Here is a 26296-nt window from a genome sequence, read left to right as displayed (position 1 = left end):
GTCATTGCATTAGTTCCTGCAAAATGTTGTTTTAAATGAATTTCTTCTGATATTAATTGAATAAATGTAACTAGCTACTACAGCACCTTTGATTATATTAGTTAAATGTTATCAAAAAGCCGCATACGGACAACTTCAGAGTTTAAAATGTTTTAAATTTATTTTATTTTAGTTTTTTTAGCTGTCTAGATCTTTTTTTATATATTCTCTTCACTTATTTCAAAGTAAAGGGTTCTGCTTCTAATAATCTCTTTTTCACCCAGTAAAGATGACGATTGCTTTGCCACAAAATAATTATTTATGTCAATAAAAGTCATATGAGCAAATCCTTTTTCTAGATGAGCCTGGGTTCCTGGATTAGTTTTATAGGCACATAATAAGTTCCTATATTTGACCCGCTTGTCAACTGAAATGAACACTTACTGTAAATTCCCCTGTAACAGCATCAAAGCCAACATGGATTGTGTGTTCGAAGTCTGAAGGTAAGGAGATCTCTGGACGTTCCTTTTCCTTCTTTTTATTTGCTGGGGAAAAAAAATGAAATATCATATAGTCTGTAATGCTGCTATTTATTGATATGGAATAGTGTAATGAAATGGAGAGTGAAGGTGGAGGATGAAGCTCACTTTTGTCTCCTCCGGGGAAGATGGAGCGCAGGCGAGCTTTCTTGTTCTTTTCCTCAGGAGCCATTGGAAGCGGTTTAGATGCGTGATTCAGTGATGAAGAGTCTCGGGAACTACTGTTCATTCTCAAGGGGGGGGCTGGTGGCTTCTCTTCAATATCGACACTATCAGACATCTTTAGTAGCACTCACAAGATCCTGAAAGGAAACACAGGGGGAAGCAGGATCTTAGTCAGGAAAAAACAAGTCAGCTTTGCTTCAACAGAAAACTTATTATCTGCAATAATCTGCATGATATGATTGAAATGACTGTAAAATGCCTAGAATAAATGAAAAAAAACGTGTTTACAAGGAGCAACAGCCTTTATTTCAGAGTTTCTCCTCCACAGTTAAAGGTCAATAAGGTAGATATTTCTAACAATATTTTTGGATTTATCCTTTTTTCACCTTAATATTTTGAAACTAACTACAATTTGGGCAAGGAAATAAATCCAGATGGAGACCAGTCTTTTTATTTCAGCTTTTAGAAATATGATGTCCTTCAAATTAAAGATTAAAAGTTTCTTTGTGTAGGCCGAGTTGTTTGTTTTTCTTCAAACAGTTTTAAAGAAAAGAAGGAATCCTATGTAGAGGAGGGACGTTTAGGAAAGCCACGACTTGCTGAATGCTCCTATGCTTTGTGAACTCTGGGGTATCCAGAGCAGTGGTGGCGTGTGATACCCAGTGAATCTTTTCAACTCCCAAATCTGTAACCAGGCTTTGACTCTAAGATAATCTGGCATGATGAGACCCTTCTATCACTCTCATCTTTCCTCTACCCATCCCACCGCCGTATAAGACTCCTTCACTGCCTCACCCTGAGGCCAAGCCTATCATGTGATATGCAGCACAGCCGTCCCAGAAAGCGGGACATCCAGGCAGCCCCCTTAGTGGAGACCTACATTAGCAAACAAAGACACACTTCCCTGCACTTCAGCGGTGAGCATCGACTCTGGCAAATTACACATTTGGCTTCACAGTGGCCTTCGGGGTTTTATTCAAACGTTACCCAAGACGACAAAAATCTGATAAGATACAATAGACTCTCAGTTTATTTCCAATACAGCCGGTTTGGAATAAAAAAAAAAAAAAAACAGATTTATAACAAATGAGACAAAAAAAAATGCAATTTGTGCTTAGAAAGGAAAAATTAAAAAATAATTATATAAGATATCTGTTTAAGGTTTTAAAGATATCAATGAAGCAATAAATAATAAGAACAGACTTTCGATAGTCAAGCTTGTGGACATGAACAAGAAATATGACTTTAGTTTTCATCGCTTACATTTATTATTTTAATTTAATTTACTGCTTTCAAACAAAATAACCACAAAACAATATTTTAAACTAAATGAAGCAGACATGGGCAATGTGGAGTCAACAAGTCATCTCCATGTCATGTATTTAATCTACCCAGCCAATTAACCAGGTGAGTCCAATCTGCACAGGTTAATTCACGGTGAAGATTGGACTCACCTGCTTCAGTGGCTGGGTAGAACAAATACATGACATGGAGATGACTTGTTGACTCCACATTGCCCATGTCTGAAATGAAGTCATCAATCAAACTATTAACAACAATAACAAAATTCCGACAAAAACATTAAAGAAGGTGTGGGTAGAATGACAAAAGTTGATTGAGAGGTTTGCTTTTTTTAAATCACTTTTTTAAATATGTCTGCTTCTGTCTCTTTGAACTGCAGTCGGCTTCGGCAGATGGCCGCTCACACTGAGCCTGGTTCTACTGGAGGTTTCATCCTGTTAAAAGGGAGATTTCCTCTCCACTGTCACTAAATGCATGCTCGGTGTGGGGGATTGCTTTTGAGTAAATGATATGCAATCAACTGGTTTTCCTTAGATAGAAAACTTTGAACTAGGGCTGGGTAAAAAAATCGATTTTCAATCGATTCCTTTACATTTTTGCAGAATCGATTTCTAGGGAATGAGATCGATTAGTTTTATAGTGACGCGCGTGATGTTCACATTCAAATGAGCAGCAAAGATGCACTCAAGATTACTTCAAGCCAGACAGCTGCAAATATACCCAATAGGTTGACTGAAGACATTAAGAAATGGGGGCTGACGAGCAAACACCCTGTAGTTGTTACAGTTAACGCTGCAAATATGGTTTGCGCAGTGAAGTTAATGCATGCTATGGTAGTAGAGAAAAAAACAAGTTTGTATGGTCCAAAGCATCCTTATTACAAAGACCCACAATGCAAAGAAAAGGTTTAGACAGAAACTGCATGTTTGCTGGATGCCAGTGGTGAGTTTTAATCATCTTATAGTTCAATTAAATTATTGCGTTCATTACCACATATTTTGCTTCTACAAATGAACAGATAATAATATCACGCATGCTGAGCTCGAGGGGAGCAAGACGGGAGAAACTGTGGAGGCTGTAGATGCTGCTTTACGAAAGCTGTCTGGGACTGAGCGCAGTGAGGCGGAGCAGCTATGGAGGATGTGGGATTCTAGGGTTATACCAATTATACCGTAGATGGAGGGAAGATGATCCTCTCTGCAGATCTAATGGTGCATTTGAGTTTCAACCCAACGTTTTATAGATTAACCAAATCCCACAGTAATGGTTTAAAAAAGTAATGATTCATGTCATCATAAAAACTGTCAAAAATTAAAAATAAATTGTTGATTGATTGATTGACTTTATTGATCTAACAGAGGAGAAATGTACTCATTACATCAGCTTACATAGTCAAAAGAGAAGAAGAAGGTGCCAAAGGAAGAAAAAGGTGCATGGGATATATACAGTATATACAGTGCCTCCACATATGACAGCTTTTTTTTTTCTTTTTATAATAATAAACAATATGTGAACTGATATACTCACCGAAAAAAGGAAAATGTTTACATTACATCTCTTGCCACCAAACTCTACAATGAGACACTAGATTGGCAATTGTGCAAAGTATAATTTGCAATTACTATTTAATACCCTGTGCAATAACCTATTTCTCTATATTTGACACCCAGTGCAATAACTATATATACAAATGTAAATATCCATCTATATAAATACCCATGTAAACACCCTGTGCAATAACCCTGTATTAGGATCCTTAAATAAAAAAATAAAAAAATAAAAAAAAAGCTGTCATATGTGGACCCACATATATACTGTATTTATCCCATGCACCTTTTTTCTTCTTTGGCAAATTCTTCTCCTTTGACTACTTAAGCTCATGTAACAAGTAAATTTCTCTAGTGTGAGATCAATAAAATCAATCGTCAATCAACTATTATAAAACAGCAACGTAAACACAAAATCAAGGTTCTGGAATGGTTATTAGAAGGTTATGAGCTCAGAGTCATTTAAAATCTAAGGGAAAAATCTGAAAATGTTTATAAATACGGTGTCTTACGAATCTGCTTTGGTTACCCCAGTTTACACAGTTGGCAGCTTCACACTGGTCCAAATTCCATGGAAACATGAACCCATTTGAGTCAATGAGTGTCTGCATTGCCTCAGCAGGGCAGTGTGTATCGCCATCTGCTAAAATTCACCCAGATCCTCTTTTTGCCAAACACCAGAATCAGCTCAGAGTCGGTCTGCACAGATCGAACTGAACCAACAGGAAGTTGAATGACCACAATGTTTTCCACTAGATAAAGGGCACATTTTCTTCAAGGAGTCTTATCTTTGTGATACTAAATATAAACTGACATTTAAACATCTAAAATAATCAATAAACAAACTATATATACAGTGGTGTGAAAAAGTGTTTGCCGCCTTCCTCATTTCCTGTTTTTTTGCATGTTTGTCACACTTAAGTGTTTCGGAACATCAAACCAATTTAAACAATACTCAAGGACAACACAAGTAAACACAAAATGCAATTTGTAAATGAATGTGTTTATTATTAAAGGAGAAAAAAATCCAAACCATCATAGCCCTGTGTGAAAAAGTGATTGCCCCCTAAACCTAATAACTGGTTGGGCCACCCTTAGCAGCAACAACTGCAACCAAGGGTTTGCGATAACTTGCAATGAGTCTTTTACAGCGCTCTGGAGGGATTTTGGCCCACTCATCTTTGCAGAATTGTTCTAATTCAGTTACATTAGAGGGTTTTCGAGCATGAACAGCCTTTTTAAGGTCATACCACAACATCTCAATAGGATTTAGGTCAGGACTTTGGCTAGGCCACTCCAAAGTCTTCATTTTGTTTTTCAGCCATTCAGTGGTGGACTTGCTGGTGTGTTAAGGATTATTGTCCTGCTGCAGAACTCAAGTTTGTTTCAGCTTGAGTTCACAAACAGATGGTCGGACATTCTCCTTCAGAATCTTTTGGTAGACAGCAGAATTCATAGTTCCATTTATCACAGCAGGTCTTCCAGGTCCTGACGCATCAAAACAGCCAAATGTAATGGGACACACACCTTCCAAAGAGTTCCACTTTTGTCTCATCGGTCCACAAAATGTTTTCCCAAATGTCTTGGGGATCATCAAGATGTGTTTTGGAAAAAATTGAGACGAGCTTTAATGTTCTTTTTGCTCAGCAGTGGTTTTCTTCTTGGAACTCTGCCATTCAGGCCATTTTTGCCCAGTCTTTTTCTGATGGTGGAGTCATGAACACTGACATTAACTGAGGCAAGTGAGGCCTGCAGTTCTTGAACGTTGTTGTGGGGTCTTTTGTGACCTCTTGGATGAGTCGTCGCTGCACACTTGGGGTAATTTTGGGTGGCTGGCCACTCCTGGGAAGGTTCACCACTGTTCCATGTCTTCGCCATTTGTGGATAATGGCTCTCACTGGGGTTCGCTGGATTCCCAAAGCTTTGGAAATGGCTTTATAACCCTTTCCAGACTGATAGATCTTAATTACTTTCTTTCTCAATTGTTCCTGAATTTCTTTGGATCTTGGCATGATGGGTAGCTTTTAAGGATCTTTTGGTGGACTTTACTGTGTTGGGCTGCTCCTATTAAAGTAATGTCTTGATTGAAAACAGGTGTGGCAATAATCAGGCCTGGGTGTGGCAAGAGAAATTGAACTCGGGTGTTAAAAACTACAGTTATAGTATATTTTAATGAGGGGGGCAATCACTTTTTCACACAGGGCCATGATGGTTTGGATTTTTTTATCCTTTATCAATAAACACCCTTATTTACAAATTGCATTTTGTGTTTACTTGTGTTGTCCTAAACTATTGTTTAAATTGGTTTGATGTTCCGAAACACTTAAGTGTGACAAACATGCAAGAAAAACAGGAAATGAGCAAGGGGGCAAACACTTTTTCACACCACTGTAGCTTCTCTAAAAGAAAAAATAAAGATAAAAAAGCAAAGAAGTTCAAACTGTTGTTGTCTGTCCCTCTTCCATTGATTTGGCCTGGCTTTTAATGCCGATCATTGCAGACATTTTAGGGCATCCCAAGACTTCACCACAGAGTGCTTCAACGCACTTGCAATGGGAATAAGAACAGAAACAAATCGCAGCAAAGTTCAGAGTAAGGTGGACTGGATACAAGCAGAGTAGAATTGGGTTTTATATAAATTATGTTTGGAGGGATTGCTCAGAATTCAAGAAAACTTGAAGTTAGCACTCGGTGGTGTCTGTTAAGAACCTACAAAGGGGGAAAAAGTATTTAGTCAGTCACTGATTGTGGCAGTGCTCCCACTTAGACAGATGAGAGAGGTCTGTAGGTATACTTCAACTATGAGAGAAAAATAAGGAGAAAAAATCCAGGAAGTCCAATTGCAGGATTTTTGAAGAATTTATTTGTAAATTGCAATGGAAAATACGGATTTTGTTACCCACAATCAAACAACCTGTCACTCAAAGACAAGTAACACTTTTCTTTAAGAACCTCTTCTGTCCTGCACTCATTACCTGGATTAAATGTAACTGCTGGAACTCTTTATGTTTTAAAAAAAAAAGGACATCTGACCAGAGCCTCAAATGGTCAGACTCCAAACTCAATTATTGCCAAGACCATAAGAAAAGTGCAGAACTGCACCAGGCTGGGAAGAGTGAATCTAAAACAGACAAACAGTATGTTGGGAAGAAATCAAAAGCAAATGATGGAGCAACTGCGAGGAAATTGAAGAAATACAAGAGCATAGAAAGTCTCCCAAGATCTGGAACCCCATGCTACATATGTTCCCATGGGGTCAAAATGATCATAAGAACGATAAGCAAAAATCCCAGAACTTCATGGAGGGACCTGATGAATGACCTGCAGAGAGCTGGCTACCATCAGTAACACACTATGCACAGAGGGACTCAGATCCTGCAGTGCCAGGTGTGTCCCTCTACCTAAGAAAGTACACAACCAGACCCATCTGAAGGCTGCCAGAGAACATACTGATAATCTAGAAGAAGTTTTGGTGAAATATCACAAGGTCAAATAAAAAAATAAATTTTTTTGGACAAACTCAACTGCTGCATCCCAAGAACCACAGACCTACTGTAAAGCATCAGGGTAGAACAATCATGATTTAGGGCTGTTTTTCTGCAAAGGAAACAGGACAACTGATCAATTTAAAGGGAAAAATTAAGAAATTTTCAGCCAAATTTTCAGCCATCTTCAATGCCCTTCCAGGCCCTTCCAGGGCATTGAAGATGGGTCTTCCCGCTGGACAATTTTTCCAAACATCGCTTGGGCAATGAAAGGGTGGCTTCGTATAAAAGCATTTCAAGGTCTTTGAGCAGCCTAGCTATTCTCGAGACCTCAAACCAACAGACGAGGAGGAAATTAAAAATCCATGTTGCCCAGCGACAACCCCAAAATATCAGTGCTTCAGAGGAGATCGGATGGAGGAATGGACCAAAATACCAGCTACAGTGTGAGCAGACCTTGTGATGACTGACAAACGTTTGGACTTTGTCACTGCCAAAAAAAATATTAAGCTACTAAGTACTGAGATTAACTTATTTATAACACAAAAATTAAGAGATCAATTCTTAAAAAAAACCTAAAATGTGATTTCCTGGATTTTTTTGTTCATCCATCTTTCATATGCTGGTGAAGATTCTCAGTCGTTATTCCAAAACTGAGTTGAATTGAAAAAGCTTCCTGGATGAGAGGCAAAAGGTCTTCAAACTTGGAGAACAAAGTACAGTTTCCTTTTTAACGTTTTTGTTAAATTATCTTTCATAGTTGAACCTATGATGAAAATCACAACTTGGACAATCAGCTGATTAAATACTTTCTTGTGCAACTGTATTAGCTGTACTGAGTGATGTGGCCCCATACCAAATCCTCAAAATGAGGAATAACATATCTTACTTTAATAAACTACTGCAGCTTTTATTTTATTTTATCAATCAATAAAACTGATTATCTCAGAGGTATACTAGTAGCATTGATGAATTGCAGAATCGTACTTGATAACATATTATATCCTGTGTTCTATAGCCCAAAGCTCTGAAATAAAAGAGAAACAGTCTCCACTAAACAATGTAGCTCCAGTTTAGCTGAATACCGTATTTTCACGACCATAAGGCGCACCGTACTAAAAGGCGCAGTCTCAGTTATGTGTCCCATTTCTGTATTTAACACACACATAAGGCGCACCGGACTATAGGGCGCGTTTTTTTATATACAGGTACATGTCCTCTACTACCTTTAAATACCTCTACTGCGTATTTAAAAATACAGCGGGGGGAAAACTGAGTATGACTGTGCTTTATTCATGTATTTATTACAAAGTATTAATCAAACCTGGGTGCTGGCCGTGAGACAGACACATCGCAGATGACAGAGCGCTGTGATTACTCCTAAATTAACTTAAAATCCTGAAACCTGCCGACGGAATATGTTCGCTTTTATTACCGGTATCCTGGTGCCTGCAGTTAAAATTATTTAGATGAAAAACACCTGCCAGCAGCCGCGGTGAACCTGGAGGCTACCCGGCCTAGAGGCTGCTGATGAAGGGATTTCTGCTGTCGGTGCACCGCTGGTATGTGGGGGTCTGAGCGGCTCCGACAGAAATAGATAATCTGGATGAACTGACTGCAATTATGAAGTTTTCAGGTGGACTTTCTCACTTAAAAACATATTAAAACTACTTTATTCCCACTGATCACAGCAAATATAGCTGCAAGATTTAGATTATTTAGATGAAAAAACACCTGCCAGCCACCGCGGTGAAGAGGAGGAGACCCGGACCAGAGGCTGCTGTTGAATTTAGTTTTCAGGTAGAAAAATAGAGCGGGAGCAAAACTGAGTATGATTGTGCTTTATTAATGTATTTATTACAAAGTATTAATCAAACCCATCAAAGTCATCATCCTCTGTTTCTGAATTAAACAGCTGCGCTAAATCAGACATGCCAGTTTCCCCTTCTTCGCTGTCAGAATCACTTTCTGTGCAGCGCGGCTCCTCAGAAATAATGCCGGCTTTTGCGAAAGCTTGAACAACAGTGCCAGCAGACACGTTAGTCCAAGCATCTACAATCCATCCGCAAACGGTGGTGTAACTTGCCCGGCGCTGCCTTCCACTTATCCTGAAACTGTGGTCTCCGTCTGTCATCCATCGCTCCCACGCCGCTCGCAGCCTTACTTTGAACGGCCGGTTCACACCGATGTCGAGCGGTTGAAGTTCCTTTGTCAGACCCCCGGGATAACGGCGAGCACAGCATCCATTTGATTCACCATGTTTTTCTCATCAGCTGTGAGACGGGCCCGCATGGAGTCACAGATTAACTGCGATGGTGATGCGTGGAAAAAAACACCTGTTCTCCTCACATACACCTGCCTCAGCCACGATTTCATCATCTCCTCATCCATCCAGCCCTTTTCATTTGCGTTAATATCATATATCATCAGAGCGCTGTGTCTGTCTCGCTGTCAGCTCCCAGATCAGCTTCTCTGATTGGTTGATGCGGCGCGTCCAGCAGCAAAACTTCAATTTTTCCATCTCGAGCAGCAATCAGACCTTTTGCTGCACCTATACGCGCGTCAACCATTGACTTTGCATGTAAACTCGCTGCTTCTGCTGCACCTGCTGCGTCCCGTTCACACCGATGTCGAGTGGTTGAACAGCGAGCACAGCATTAATTTGTTTCCCCATGTTTTTCACATCAGCTGTGAGATGGGCACGCATGGAGTCACATATTAACAGCGATGGTGATGAGTGGAAAAAAAACACCTAGTCTCCTTACATTCAGCCACTCTTTCATCATCTCCTCAATGAGGTGGTCTCAAAAGTCGCAGTTACAACACACATAGGGCGCACCGCACCAAAGGGCGCACCGCACATTTTGAGGGGAAAAAAAGACGTTTAAGTGCGCCTTATAGTCGTGAAAATACGGTATAATAATTGTCCTTCCCAAACACCTAGATCTAGATAAAAACAGAATGTTTTAACAGATTTTACAATTTTTCGGCAGCTAGCTAGCTAAAAGCCAAAAACAGGTTTTCTCAGGTTGTTGTTGGGTTTGTGTCACTAACAACAAAAACCTGATAAAGAGAAATCAGCACAAGTGTCTCTTCATGCTGGTATCGATTAGGTTTAGATGATTAATAGATGCATTTTCATGGCTACTATCGGAACAAGTAGGTCTATAAAAAGAAACTGTCACAAATAAGCCAGAAATCAAATGTAAGAATCTGAAAAGCTAAAAATTTCTTCTGACCTAGAATAAAAATCTCCCAAAAATTTACAACTATTTTCTGAAAGTTTTTTTTTTTTTTTTTACTTTACTTCTAAAACTTTTTACATTTCCCTTGACTAACTATGTTTAAAGCCGTAACATCGATTAATTTGGGCAAGTGCAGCCAGAAATTTATAAATCGAATGATAGAAATAAGTATATTCGTAAATTATTAAAGCCTGCTAAACTAAACTGTTTCAATTACTAATATCAACTTTGTTGCTGTGTAACCGATGGCGACCAGGAGGCATTTCTTTTTGTGCATACATACATGAGCTGATGGTATGTGTATTGTATATATAGTAGTATAGTATACAAAAAAGCATTTAAAAAAAAGTTGTAATGTCCAAGAACATATGTAAGGTAAACATATTCCATATGTTCATATTTCTTTTTTTATGCTTTTTTGCACTATATACACTCTTTTTATATTGTCTGTTGTATTTTATCTATAATGGAATCTTGCTTGAACTCTGCCCTTTGTACTCTATATAATTTACTGGAACCATGATTTTCCTGAAGGAGAAATCCCAAGGGATAAATAAAGTTGAGTATTGGTCTAAAGTATGGACGGTGTTTCCGGTGCAGATGGGGTAAAGACAATATGCGCTTTAAGCTGAGGAAGAGCCACCAATTGCTGGCATCAGTGTTACTAAGCAACAGAGAGTGGAGGATGCATAATTTTCATACTACTGTACATTTACAATCATGGTGGCATCATGGGACGTTATAGGTACCAGATCTGCTCAGGCAGTCAGATCTGCTGATGACGTCAAAATATGGCAACTCCACTCAGACAAACTGTATTGCACCCAGTTCTTAAGGATCAAATCTATTTTAGAGTTTCAACATATTATTACCTATATTTGCACATATTTTACATTTCATTGGCGATCTAAAGGAGCCAAAAGTAGAAAATAATCATTGTCAGTCTTGAAGGAAAGTACTGCCTTCTAAGACAGACTGAGCTCTGCCATTTAACAAGGTGACACAACAAGTCTCAAATTTTTTGTATTCTTTTTATTAAGATCTGAGGGCAGAGAAAGACAAATGGAACTCCTAAAAAAGAGATTTTAGGCGAAGAAAACAACAGTTATTCTACAAACGGCTGTTATTGATATGAATTCAAAAGTAGTATAGCTTAATATGGCTAACTGACCAAGCTAAAACAGGCTAACCTGTTAGCTACTGAGCACAGCTAGCTGCAGCGCTACCCTGCTCTCCCCCTTTATACCATGGTCTTGCAGTTACTTTGTTCACCGTAAACAGATTTTTTCAGTTTTGTTATCAATCAGGTAAAACTTCATCGGTCATTAGACACGCTAACGGATGCTGCGTGATGTACTTTCGTTGTCTGGGCAACCACTATGTTGTACATCATGTGGCTACGTTCAGCCAATCACGTAGCATTACATCACTGTCATGCGCAGGACCCGAGCAGATCTGTTACCTACACCGGTTTGTACTGATATCTGAAACCAATGGCACCACAGACCGTTTGGAAGAGGATCAACATCACCTCAAAAAACTGAGCTTTGTCTAGTTATTTTCTAGGAAGGGAAACAACCTCTGATCCATTTAAAGCACACCAAATGAGGCAGGCATCAACACACCCCATTACTAACATGCAAAACAATCATTCTTGATGATGAAACAACATGAAATATCCTACAGTAACGGGATTTTCAAACCTTCATTAGCAATACTAATATCCACACCAAATATTAATCATATTTTAACATTTTTGCGCAAATCTACAACAAATAAAGAAGTAAATCAAATGTGCAGACCTAAAAGTAATAACGTTGCTTTACTAATAACCCGCCTGACAGCTGGCTCATGAGGCAGTTGGCTGCTGTGCAGCCTGATGGCTAAAAAAGGCAGATTCATGAAGGCTCAGACATTAGTGATTCTTCACTCACATAAAACACTGACCTATTTACTGTGCAGACTGACATGCAGGAAAGGCAGTCAGTGAGAACTCTGTCCCTGAAACAAGCACTGTCTCTTTCTAAATCACACATCAGCTAGTCTCTGAACATGGCTAAACTGGAACTGTGTCTTTCCTTTAACACTTCAGTACTTTTTTTGCAGTCCAACTCGGTTAAACATCTGATGCTGATCTATTAAAATCTAATTTATTAACATTTCAGCCCATTTAGAACAGTTTTAATAGAGTTGAACCAAAAGTATAAATCCACCACCAAACAAATCAGCTCAATTCAAATATTACTGTTAATATTTTTACATTTTGCATCACATAAAAGACTGAGATATAATAGAGGAAAAGGAATTTTCTCTTCCCCTTAAACATTAATGCTGGCAAACATGGGATGAAGCTCCAATCTTGAACCCCTGGCAGACCAGTAATGGTTCTGCAGTGGGGGTAGGGCTCCATAAGCCCGGCTCTCCATGTGCCTGATTAGGACACACTCTCTGTTTGTCTTGGCTTTAACTCCAGCTGGGCTTCTATGAGGGATGCTGATTACTTGGATGGGATGGACAGTTTGATGACTTCCACTGGATAAAGAGAAAGGAAGGGATACTCCACCGCAGCAGTTTTTACAATTGTTATCTGTTACAATCTTAATGATCTTCAAGCAGCACTTTATGATCACAACAAAAACTGTCTACATGCTGCTCACTCGATTGGCTTCTCAAGGTCATAATAAAACTCCCAGTCACTCACAGATGTCACAGAATACTGGCTAATTTTAAAATGGAAGCTATAGTAGGACAAATGAGCTGTGCAGCTCTCTGCAGGGTGGGTTCCTTCTCACCAAAGCCACAAAAGATTCAAGAACATTCTATCATTTTGTTTCAACTACTTTATTATTTGATTTATTCTGACACAGGAGGAAATGTTACCCTGTTATTATCAATAATAGACGTAGGGATGCATATTAATCAGGGTTGGGAGAATAACGGCATATAGAATGCATTGGTTTATTATCATGAAATGACTAATAAGTTTTCAGATGGTGGCAACACTTGTTTCTACAACTCCGTCAATTAGGGACTTTTCATAAGTGCACTCTCTGCTTCAGCAAAAGATTTTTAATGAAGGCAGGTGCAGAGCCACAGATTCAGACAAAAAGCGCAATGAGGTCAAAGGCTAAAATTCCTGTTATTTGCTAAAAATTTGTGGAAAAAATACTTTATATAAGTCAGTTAGAAGCAGATCTGATCTTAAGGGGTTCCTCACATCATTTCACCAGCACCACACAGGCTGACAGCAGGCTGCTCTTATCAACACGCCTTTCTTAGTGTTATACTGAATTCACTTGCATGGTTTACTGGGTTTTTTACACAAGAAATAATAAATATAATTTTATTTTCTGAAATAGTGCAATGTCATTTTATTGTATTAAAGAGAATATTATAGTTTTGTTATATTGCTTGAAAAGTGTTATAATTTAGTTTCTCACGTATTGTGTATCCAATTGAAGGCTATCAGTATGTAAAAATATTAAGATCTAAAACATTTAATTTTCTATTGTTTTATGATAAACAAAACAAAAAAGATCAAATATACATAAAGATACTGCTACTCACTTTTTTAACCACACAAACCAAAATGGTGCAGATTAGCACAACATGTTTTCAGATTAAAAGTCCTTTAATTGAATTCTTAAATGAATACCCATCTTATATTTTTTTTGATCATCAAACTCTCATTTGTTTTTAAAGTTACAATAACAGGAAAGTTACATTCTTTAAAATTTTAGATTATAAAAAAAAAACTACAGCTATTTCTTCAAAAAGTGTAACTCAGTCACAGTAGATAAATAGTTCATAAAGTTAGTTAACTACAATCTCAGAATAATAAGTACGTATAAAATGTCATATTTAGGAGGCAAAGTATTCAGTTATGGCAAAAGATATGTATATTTCTGTCATCTAAAGTGAGGATCTTGACCATTAACTATTTTATTTTTATTACTTTTAATCAATTGTATGTATTTTTACAGTTTAACTTATCTCATTCTGTAGCTGATACATGTACAGCGCTTCGTTGTCCTTCATTATGATAAAGTGCTTTATAAGTAAAGATGGTATAATATCCATTTTTTTTTTCCTTTATTTTTGATGACAAATCCAGGGCGACAGTGGCGTTGGATGTAGCAGTTTGCCCTGAAAGCGAGGGTTTAACCTCCGGCTCCAGCTTTCAGTGTCGTTGTGTCCCAATATCTACTGATGGTGGTCAGAGCGCCCGGTGGCGCCAGTGTACGGCACCCTTGCATCTTTCAGTGAGCCCCAGGGCAGCTGTGGCTACAATGTAGCGTGCGACTCTAAGTGTGTGAGTGTGTGCATAAATGGGTGAATTACTGATTGTAGTGTAAAGCACTTTGGTCAAGTCTCCTGACCTTGAAAGAGTGCCATATATAAGGACAGGCGATTTACCATTTGATGAATGGATAAATGTTGAAATCTTGTGTCCTGTTCAGAAAGTGTGGAGGGTAAAAATGCAGCTGAGTTCTCAGTGGTGTGGTCACAGTAGACACATATCGATTCATGCATGTGTGTGGCCCCAGCCCAGCTCATCTAGTGACTCTCAGTCTGAAAGAGTATGCTGACATGATGCAATGCCACCTCGGTGAGCTCAATGTGATTAAGCGATTAAGCACATGCTACACCTAAAAGTATTCGAAACTTAAAGTTGTATGATTGCTTTAACGAAAAGAGCAAAAGATCAAGAATCCAAAGCAGGAACCTTTGTACTCACTGTTTCTTTTACATCCGTAAATCTAATGCACAAGCAGCACCACAGGAGTTGGTCAACAGAGGCTATTCAAAAACCACAGCTTGGTCGAAATACCTCAAATCGCTATGGACATCTCCATAGTAGATGCTATCTGAATAGTGCTAGCAATCAGGAAGGAGCTAGGACCAGGGACATTGCCCCGCTCTGGTATATGGAGTAAAGGGATGTCCCATTATTTAAGCACATCTACTCCGTCTATTAGGAGAAAAAACTCCAGGTCTAACAAACTGTCTCCTAGCATTACCTCCATCCACCTACCAATCATCTCTCACCAGGATCCCCAAAGCATGATGCTGCCACCACTATGCTTCAACAGTGTGAATGCTGTTTCAAAGATATGTTGTTGTGTTACTTTGTCTTCATGATAACGTTTCCTTCTTAATCTTTTATTTTCCATCAGAGCCCTCCGTCTTTTACCATCTGCTTTACCACTGCCAGCTCCTATTGGTTTTTCACAAAAAAAGCCCAGTAAAATCCAATCATTTTTAACTCTGATAAGCTTTTTTTTTTTTTATAAGATTATAGAATGCTATTTCACATGCGGCCAATTATAAAAAAAAAATCATGCTTGATCTTTGACCCAGTGCAAACAAGTGAAAGTAAAGCAGCTGAGTTTCAGTGAACGTTACCAGTTCTAACAGTAAAACCTCAAGCAGCTCTACCCTGTTTGGATGAGAACCCAGACAGATTAATAATAAATATTCCTGGTTGAGAACTCAATAAACTCTGGCCCTGATCATAACTGGGCCTCTGTTTTTTTTTTTTCTATAGCTTAGCAACAGCTCCGGAACAAGCCAGTTTCAAATGTAACAACATTTGCATACCTGCATATCAAAGAAGATCTCACAGATGCTGCATGTGCTAATGTACAAACCCTCCATTTATTCTGAAGTTTCAGAAAGAGGCCTGAGTCAGAAGTAATATCTCAAAGCCATACAACAAAACATGCAAAGGCTGCCTGAAACGCTGCTGCTGGTTGAGCAGGTTGGGCGACACCCCCGTATGCGGGCATTAGGTCTTTGTTGCAACTGGTTAAAGTTTCTTTCCCGCCTTCTGGCCATTTGCTGAATGTCGTCACATTTTTCCTGGGAATTTGGTTAACTGATACTTCTTTGACTTCCTGTAAAAATAAAAATCAGCAAATGTTTCAGAGATAAAGCTTTAATTCTAACAGGAGGCCTGTGAGAGCCAGAAAACATTGATTACCATAATTCCAGTTTATGCTTTAAGCTCAAGTTTAATAGATGATGGCTGTGATATGATGCTCTGAAATTAATTTGTATCCTATGTGATAGGACTATTTATTTTATTGTCATTTTTGGGGGCCTTTATACATATATGTAATAATAATAACCACATTGTATTCTAACAGACAAAACAAGCTAAATTTAAATGCAATAAATCAATATTTTTAGGAGCTGTGGGTACCTCAGGGGATAACCAGAGACAGCTTTTAATCGTGCTGGCATAAAAGCCTTAAAACCCATTAATAACATGCCAACTAGAGCATGATTACACAATATCAAAGGCAAAGCTAAATGAAAGCAATAGCTGCTCTTGCACTCTAAATTCCCATACAGACAAATGCATAAGATCCTTATGAAATTCAAAAGATCACAGACTAGCAGGAGGCTTTAGATTAAAGTTTACTGAAAATTTGCTTTTTGTTTTGTTTAACCCCACAACATATTTAATTGTTCGTTTTTTTCAGAGCATCTGTACAAAAACAATACAATCAGAAATGAGTAATCTGTAAATTTGGGATGAACACAAATGACAAAAACCATCAGTTACATTTTTTATCTTAAAAAGGCTTGTTTTAGATCCTAAATAATATTGGTTTAGTAGCATTAATCAGGATTATCCATAGTTATTGTATTAACCCCTAATTGGATTAATGCATTGCACTTTTGATTGCTTTTCAAGCCTCAACAGATCTATTTTTGTTCATTAATAATGAATCAGTACAACCCAAATGAGGGGGTTGGTATTAACCTGCATTAATGTCACATCCATGGCCAATTAGTTTCTCCAAATCCTCACATTCAATAATGTTAATTCACAAAGTCACTCTTGTTCACAATGATCCTATAAAATAAACAGGCTACAGTATAAAGTTCCTCATATTCAAAACACAGTAGAAAAAACGGGTTATTCCACCCAGGGCCTACTTAATCCCCACAGCCTCTCATTTTACCAGGCTTCATCCGTTCCTAAACTCCCCTGCTGGGAAGCGTGAGAGCTCGCTCTGTCATTTAATATTTAGTTCTGGCGAACTTGCACCATTGCTGCACTCTAATGCGCATTTATACCCTCAAACATGCAGACACACATTCTCAGCTCATATATAGAGATATCTGAAGGAACTCAGTAAATGGCGTCTACATTACTATAAATGTATGAAGAACAACTATTGGCTATTGGTACAGCTGGTTAACACTACATTGCATCATCATCTGATGCTATAAGTTATCGGGAGAAAAAGTCTGACTGAAGCAGATTATTTCTTTAAGGTGCAAAAATTTGCTTTACTTAACTTTGATGTGTTTTGTTTTACTAAAGATAATTACCCAAAATGTAACATAAAACAAAGATAATCAACAAAAAGGTAAGACAAGATTGCTGGTTGCAGCTAGCATGAGTAAAAGAGACTCAGATTAAATTTAACAGAATAAATGAAAACTCCTGTAAGGCACTAATACGATATGGTGTTTTCCAGGGATCAACAAAGGTTTATCTAAAGATGCTTTAGAAGTTATTGGAGAGTTTGTATTTTCAGGTAGTTAGTTATTAGGTGTGCATTTCTATTGCTAAGTTTGAATATATGAAATATCTTCATAAAAATAATAGAAGGTACTAACAGGAAAACTGAATGAGACTGCATGATCTGAGAAGGATGGAGGATGAGATAACCTGTTTAATATTCATTTACTATATTGTTTTTGTTTATAGCTCCAAATATTGTGGTAATTAGCATTTTTAACATTTAATCAGTTGAAATAATAATAATATGTATGGGAAAATCCCAGTATTTCATCTAAAATAACCAACTTCCAATAGTTGTGTGAAAGAAAAATCCTAGAAACTATTGAATTATAACTGTTTATGTCGTATATTGTAAAGTTTTGGAAGGTGCAGAGAGCCCATTAGTGGGAGAAAATAATCTGCTTCTTAGAGATGAGGCCAGTTGACAGTAGTAAACAGAGATCATCCTGCAGGTATGAACACTACTTAATTTTGATCCATGTTAACGGAGAAAAACCTAGTTCTCATAGGTATGTAGATGTGAACAGAATGAGTATTTGATGGACTTTTTTTTTTTACTGTTTATGTTTGACCAATGCTGCACTTTAAAGAAAGGAAATTCAGTTACATGTATACAGATTGTATACATCTAACACATGTATACATGTAACTCATTTTGCATGCACTCTGTGTATACAGAATGACAACAAATGTTGTCTAATAGAATAAATGCTGGAGAAATGTTCTTATTTACTGTTCTGTTTTTTTTTTTTTCCTTATGTCTCTCTCCCCTTAGGGAGCGGCAGAGATATTTAGGCCCCACAAAGTTGGAAAGCCCTGGTAGCCAACCTTGACTTCAGTTCTAGTTTTCTATGAATAACACTATCAATTTATTCATGTTATTAATCTTAGGAAATACTAACATTGGTGAGAGACATATCTGGTTTTTAAATTTATTTTTTTGTTGCTGAAATATTAATATATATGTTATATTAAATAAAAACATTTCCGTCCCAGTATCCTAAATGTAATCTTGATGATATGCATTTCTTTTAATCTACGTGCTGGAAATGTCAGATTTGATTTAGGAATTTTGGTCCTCCTTCTGCATACATGTCAACCCTGAAAGGATGCTAACATTAGCTAACATTAGCTAGCCAACCTTGTCATCTCTATTGTACCAAAAGGGCTGATTGCATCAATCAGGTGAGTTACTGATTGACGGAATCAGACATTTTGGTGCAATAGAGGTGTATCTTCCTGCTTGTGTAACTTTATTTACCTATTGTATATGAGAGTAGGAAACAATGGTAATTTAACCATAGCTAACGGCTAATGTTGCTAATGCTACATCCCCATGGACATGCCAACATGCAAGGCACATTCACGTGTGTACTCTCACAAGACAAAAAGGGGTATGAAAAGTGCTCCAAATAAATGCTGTTTAATTTTTTTTTTCCTAAACATGATTAAAAGTGTATTTAAAGCCATTTTAGAAGGAGGACAGTTATATAAAGTAATATCACACTAAAAATCCAAGAATTACTGGAAAATTACTGTATTTAACATTTTAACCATTTCAGATTTCTATCCATTTTTTCTCTCATGCTTTATCCCAGCTGGGGTCACCGGGGGTGCTGGTGCCAAATGATAAATGGCAAGAGGTCGCCGGTCTATTACAGGACAACACAGAGACAAACAGGACAAACAACTATTCATGCACACGCTGACACCTAAGGAGAATTTAGAGAAGCCAATTAACCTAACAGTTATGTTTTTGGACTGTGGGAGGAAGCCAGAGTACCCGGAGAGAACCAATGTGTGCACAGGGAGAACATGCAAACTCCATGCAGAAAGATCCTGTTTTGGATAATTATTTTGCTGAAGGCTGCCGGCAAACCATTTAAACTCTTTTTATTTCCATCCGATCCAATTGAAAATGTTGATGCAGTGTATGATACATTTGCAACATTTCTGAAAGGTATTAGGTAGCACCACACTCCAAGCAGGAGTATAGCCCAACATGGGCATCTCAACAAACCACAGCTCACAGAACCTACTGTAAGCTACCCTGAAGGGTTTAGAAAACACACAGATTTTTGTGTCTGAAAAGGCTTTCATTTGACATACCTTCCTAATAAATAAACAGCATGTAGTCAGACTGTTATTATGGAGACTTTGTGACCTCAAGAAGCTGCTCTTCACTGCACATTTTCCATGGAAGAAAGTCAAACAGGGTTCTGCATCTATCCAGGGAGAAATTGGTAAAAACTAATGGCCCATGGTGACATGGTGTCATATGCATACCCAGAAGCCAAGCATCTTTATGTAAATCACTGATCCCCTCAAGAAATTATTTCTGACTTAATATCCAATAGATATCATTTTCAAATATAAATTTACAAACAGTAAATGACAACTGATTATAAATGTCTATTTTAAGCTAGGAACAAGTGTTCATCCAAGCCTCACTCTCCTCAGTATAAACAGTGAAGCTAACATTCACTTAGCTTATACGCAGATTCAAATTGAACAAAATCATAATTTTAAAGTATTCGGCTACTGCTGTCAAAACACACTCATGTCTGTGTTAAACTTTAATTATGACTTCACCTTCACTTCACCTAAACTGAGGTTAGTCTGAAGTCTGCCGAAAGAGTTTTCTTTAATCCCGTCACAACAACTTCTAAAAGTGCATCTCACATCTTCAAAAGAAACTTATGCCAGGCATGGATGAAGCTGATTTTGGAAGTACAGAACACACACAGCTCATACAAACCAACTTTGTATGATCCTAATTATCCCTATTACAAAGATCCACAACAAAAAGAGCATTTTTTGGCAGAAACTAAACTTAAGCTGGATGCTGATGGGTTTTCTTTATAATGTCATATTAGATTAAGCTTTTAATTATATTATATTCCCTTTTATAGAAACTGCTCAAGGAACTAATAGTCTAACTAATAGAACTAAAAGTTTAGCACCAGTGATTAAAATAAAGTCTTATTTCATGAGGGATTAATTCCCGAGGGGGGGAAAAAAATCGAGTATCTTTACTAAAAAATACATTATGTATAGTAGGTATAATATTAAGGAAGTACTGTTAAAGTGAAGAACCAAGAAGAATTTAAGCATAAATGTCAACAAAGACCCTCCTTTCACAATTTTACTTTTTCCAATTCAACATTTTTCCAGCAGATTAAAACGCTATATTTTGATTTGACCAATTTATGTATATTTCAAACCACTTTTTCTTAACCAGAATTAAGCAGTTTCAGTTCTTTTTGTTTTTTTAATAAGTGTGGTGCTAGTGGGCCTGCATTAGAGCCAGCTGGAGCCAGTTAGGGGAGTGGATTCCCTCCTGCCATGCCAGCTGGTGCACCTGCTTATAGTCGAGTTGAAAGGTTTAAAACAGGTATTGTAATGGATCAGGGGATGGGCGTGAAAAGCCTGTAGATCTTGTAGTAATTTTTATGTCAACAAGTGAATAAACAAAGAGGGGGTCAGTTGCTACAGACTGCATTTGCACCTAAATGTCGATGGGAAGCAGAAAACTAAGTTGGAGAACAAAGGGTAATACAAGTATGGCTGATTACCTGCTGGATTGCTTCTAACTTGACTAATACAATTATGGGGACATAAGTATGACTGATCAGTCTTTTTGTATAAAATCTAAGGTTTAAAACACCTTTGATGTATAAACCTCTTGTGGTTTTGTTAAATGTTAAACGGCATCAGGGATTTCAGACTCCTTATGCATATATGACAGAGTAAGAAGATGAGAAAAAGCATCAGCCCCACCAAAAAAAACAGACTTATTTTAAATGTTCATCTTTCAGATATGTTCAAACTTCAAAGAAAAAAACTGTAGTATTTTAATAAATTTTAATAAAAGTTTTTTTCCAACACTTCCTTCTTCAATCCCCCAACAGCCTTTAACATACATATCATCTGTTTCCTTAGAGATCAATAATTTCTTTAGATGGATTTAACACTTCATAGTTATACATACAAATCCTGAGTGCTTCAACTGGGTTCCTAAACATTTTCATTTTTTTATATTAACTTTTCCAGTAAGGAAGACAGGATTGTGGCAAGAAAAAAATAGGAATAAACAAGAAAATGACATAAGAAAAGCAGGAAGGGAAATGAAATGAGGCCATAATGATGGAAAGGAGAAGGAAAAAGATCAAAATGGAAAGAAATTGGAGAAAGGAAGGACCTAATGAGCAGAGAGAGAGAATTAAGGGCAAAAGACAAGATAAAGGTAGAAAATAAAGGATACATGAGGAAACAAAGGAAAGAAATGAAGCATATAATATAAATGAATAAAGGGAGAAAAGGTTGGGCACAATTAGGAAAGGAACCAAAAAACTATGAGCAAAGTAAACAATAAAGGGCAGACAGACACAAAGAGGAAAGGAAATAAGGAAAGGTAGGACTGATGGAATGTAAGGTGAACTAAGGACACATGAAGAAAAGATGGGAAGAAAGAAGGACATATAGCAGGAGGAGAGGAACAAATGAATGAAACAAGGCCGGAAGTAAGGATAGAAACAGAAAGTAAATAAGGATGAAAAAAGGAAAAAATAAAAGGAATAATGAGGATGAGGATAGGAAAGGAATGATATAAAGAAGGAAGGAGGGAGCAAAGGAAAGACAAGGAGAGAAGGAAGTGAATGACTCAGGAACAAAAGCAAAAAATAAAGGAAAGATAACGTAAAACAGACTGAGAAAGAAAATATTAACTTTATTTTTCCACACTTTCATTTTCTTTTCCACCACTCAGCCAGCCCTGCTCCATACTGACGTCCCTGCCCCTGCTCCCTCTCTTATCCTCATGTTTAACACTTAAACCAGCATAGTTTGGAGGAGATTTAGATATGCGTACTGTAGGCAACGTACAGACATGCAGTCACACATGCAGGAAACCTGCTCTAAGTAACAGCAGACATCAAGCAGGGAGATTACAGGGAGAGCTGTGTCAATGTGTCAGTGTGTGAGTGTTTCTTCTGTCTCTCTTCATCCATCTCCCTCGCTTAATCCCCCTCCTCTGTCTAAGACAAAATGGCCAGATGGCTTCCAATCCTACATGCTAATCCATGACACACAGACTGGAGCTCTGAAACACCTCCTGCAAGAACCGCTCTGACCCTAAAAACACACAGGGGCAACCTGCACAAAGGGGGCCCCAAAAACCATAGCTTTGCTCAACAGCGACAATGCAACTCGTGCAGACCCGGCCCTCACCAGATGGAGGTCTTCTTGAGATCATTTTCAGTGTGCCGCTATCATGTTTCAGGCCAGCCCAGTTAGCAGGCTGCAGGCCAAGATGAGGTTCTGTGTCTGCTGCTTTTGTTAGCTGGCGTGAGGTAAGAGAAGCTGCTTGTGTTGGGTTACAGTGACAAGTGGAAAACCTTGGACAGCTCAGAACGCCACGCTAATACTCATGGAGACAATAAGGCTAGACTGGACCAAAAAAACCCATACAAAATGTGCATTGTTTCAGTGCAAAAATAAAGTCCTGCCTGTGTGATACCTTTAAAAATACTCAAGGCACAGTTTAAAGCTATATGTATGTGCTGACTAATGTGGTCAAAAGCAACAAAGCTTTTAAAGAATTGGTTATATCCGAGTTTAAAGAAATTCCCAGCTTTACCTCCAGCAGCTATCTTGGGCATAAACTGCTGTGCACTTCGGGTCAGCTGGTTGAAAGAAGACAATTACCCTTCTTCCCCTCCCCCTAATCATCAGGCTTTTTGATGTCAAAAAATGTGGACAACTATCACTCCAATTAACCCGTTAAAGCATTTTTAGGAACATTTTATCTTGTAAAACCCCTTTTTGCACCCTTAAAAACACATACCTCTCTTTAAACATCACTATTCTTTAGACATCACTATTAGTTACTATAATAAATGTTTTTCGTTGGAAAAAAAAAAACTTTTTGATTAGGTAGATGCACACCAACAGTCAAATATAAGGGAACATCTGAACAGCTTTAAAAAGGATTTTTATACAGACACCTTCCTAAGCCCTTAAAAATTGTTCTAAAGATATATTTGACAAGAAATAACATAGAACTGATCCTTACATTAAAGGTTCATAAATGATAGATAGATAGATAGATAGATAGATAGATAGATAGATAGATAGATAGATAGATAGATAGATAGATAGATAGATAGATAGATAGATAGATAGATAGATAGATAGATAGATAGATAGATAGATAGATAGATAGATAGATAGATAGATAGATAGATAGATAGATAGATAGATAGATAGATAGATAGATAGATAGATAGATACAACACATTAAATACAAGTGAGACTTTAAAGATAATAAAGAAAATGGTTTGGTTTATGTATTTTCTAAGTTCCTCTTTTATTTTCAGCTATAAAAGTCAGGGAAAACATTAGTTTGAGAAACTACACCACAATAAACTGCTCTATTTTCACTACAAGCACTCTGCTCGGTAGTTGCCGCTGTACTTATATTTTACTTTCACCATATAAACCCGGTTCGACATACTCTGTTCTTTACATTTTTTTTTTCTCCTTCTGTGTGACTGAGACAAGGATGTTTAACCTGCACAATGATACAAAAAGCATTTATAACAATTCGCTTCAAGTGGGGAAAAAAGAACAGTCTTTAGCAGGTGACAGACTCCTATAGAGCAAAGTGATGAGCATATGATGAAAGTGACATATGGAGCATCGCTGGACAAGTGTGAAGCTTAGCAGGAGAGCAATCGTTGCTGATTATCCAGCCACATTGTCACAGATCCGCTGAACAGCAGGATGCTTCAGCTCTAATGCTATATTCCAACTTTGACTGATTGTCTATCCATCCTGTGACTGAGATCCTTCATTAAATTTGTACAAGCTGCTTCCGTGTCAGTCTCAGAGCTGGTGAGATGCGGTGATACTAGCTTATCATTTTGGTTTACTAAGTCTGAATGTTTCTGAATGTTTCAGATCAGTTATGATGACTACATTATTCGTTTCTATTTGCTATATTCAAGAATAACGAATGAGATCAGATGTTAAAAGTTGATCTGAATAGTTTAAAATCCAGAACTTCATCTATATTCCTTCAGCATTTCTTCTCTTTTACATTGCATAACTAGGGTCAATGTAGTTGTTTCTGTTTGACAAACTGATCGTGTCATGATCTTGGCGCTGATGTCTGTTCTGATTACTCATTTCACTCACCTGCCTTTCTCCCTACAGTCCTAATCACCACTCATCTGATCCACCTGTGTCAGCCTCTATTAAACCAGCCTTCAGACCAGTCATCAAGGCCAGATAATTCAAGCCGTTGGTGATAAGAATTCTAGCATACCTGTGTTTTCTGATTGCCTGATCCTGACCCGTTCTGCCTCTGGACCTTTCCCTTCGAAACCTCTTCGGACCTCTGATCTCCTGGCTCTAACTACCAAGCACATCTTTCACACCGGCTTTGGCTTCGCCCTCTGGATTATTCTGCTTCCCTTCATCTTCTCCCTTCTGATCTCCTGCCTGGCTGCCAATCTCCAAGACATCGGTGTCTGGGACTTTCTTGGCGGCGCCCAATGTGAGTTGTTCACAGCCGACTGGCTGGAACCAACCTCACCCTCTGGGCATGGACTGAACTAAAAGACCAGAGATTACTGCTTTAGATGCTGACGCTGTTCACTTCAGTTCTGTTCTAATAAACGTTTTGAGAAATCTGTCTGTCCGCCTTGACAACTGGACCCTATTGTTCTGAGCCAGACAGATCACAACTTCTGTAGTTGATGGTGCCTTAATATGTCCATTTCAATAACTTTATATTATGCAATCTTTTTTGTGTGCAGCATAACATCCACATAACATGACACTGTCATCCAACCAGCCTTGAAAGTCTCTATTTTCTTTCCTCAAAATGTAAGGGGGACTTAAGTGGTCGAACTTTCCAATTTTTGTGTCAGACCCCATTCAATTTCTACCCAAAATAAAGTCTTTGTCCCCGTATTTGTAAACTTTTTATGTTACTTTAGAGAGTCGCGGCTTCTTTCTAGCTGAGTGGCATTTCAGTCAATGCTGGTCCAGGACATTTTTTTACAGTGGATAATAAAAATCTCTGTGAGTACTCTCACCAAGCATGTTAGAAAGGGCTTTTTCTTTGTACAGACATTAACCTGTTCATTTCTGGTATTTAATTGGTGAAATGGATGAATTTGGTTCCATAACGCATCTGGACAATGACACTTAAGGATGAACCAGACCTGTAAAAGTTCATTCTTCATTACTAAAAGTTTATGAAAAAATAGTAAACCCATTAAAACTGGATCAAAGCACGTCTGAATCACCTGTCCAGTATAGGTCATGTGACTGACTTATGTTTTATCAGTCAGTCACATGACCTAACAAGCTTTTTGAAACCAAATTAATCTTAAAGAAAAATTAAAGATCTACTCTAATTATCTTTCTAGTCTAAAACAATGATTCTGCATTAATTTTGTGTCGATTGGTCACATTTACGTAG

At 37.8% G+C, this 26296-nt stretch overlaps 1 protein-coding gene across 2 annotated transcripts in view; it reads right to left on the bottom strand.

Annotated features, from left to right (window-relative positions):
* LOC119786039 (serine/threonine-protein kinase PAK 3) overlaps nt 1-26296 on the bottom strand; it is a 55032-nt gene that overhangs the window by 25200 nt on the left and 3536 nt on the right. For both annotated transcript variants that reach the window (XM_038289091.1, XM_038289090.1), the window contains exons 2-3: nt 627-820; nt 424-524 (exon numbers count right to left, since the gene is read on the bottom strand). In XM_038289091.1, coding sequence (XP_038145019.1) covers nt 424-524; nt 627-798 — 273 coding nt within the window. In that variant the 5' untranslated portion in view covers nt 799-820. The remainder of the gene's footprint in view (nt 1-423; nt 525-626; nt 821-26296) is intronic.

The sequence above is a fragment of the Cyprinodon tularosa genome, unplaced genomic scaffold (genome assembly GCF_016077235.1).
Source record: "Cyprinodon tularosa strain WSP-4 unplaced genomic scaffold, ASM1607723v1 ctg263, whole genome shotgun sequence".
Taxonomy (NCBI): domain Eukaryota; kingdom Metazoa; phylum Chordata; class Actinopteri; order Cyprinodontiformes; family Cyprinodontidae; genus Cyprinodon; species Cyprinodon tularosa.
Note: the sequence above shows the minus strand (reverse complement) of the source record. Positions and strands in the feature narration are given on the sequence as shown.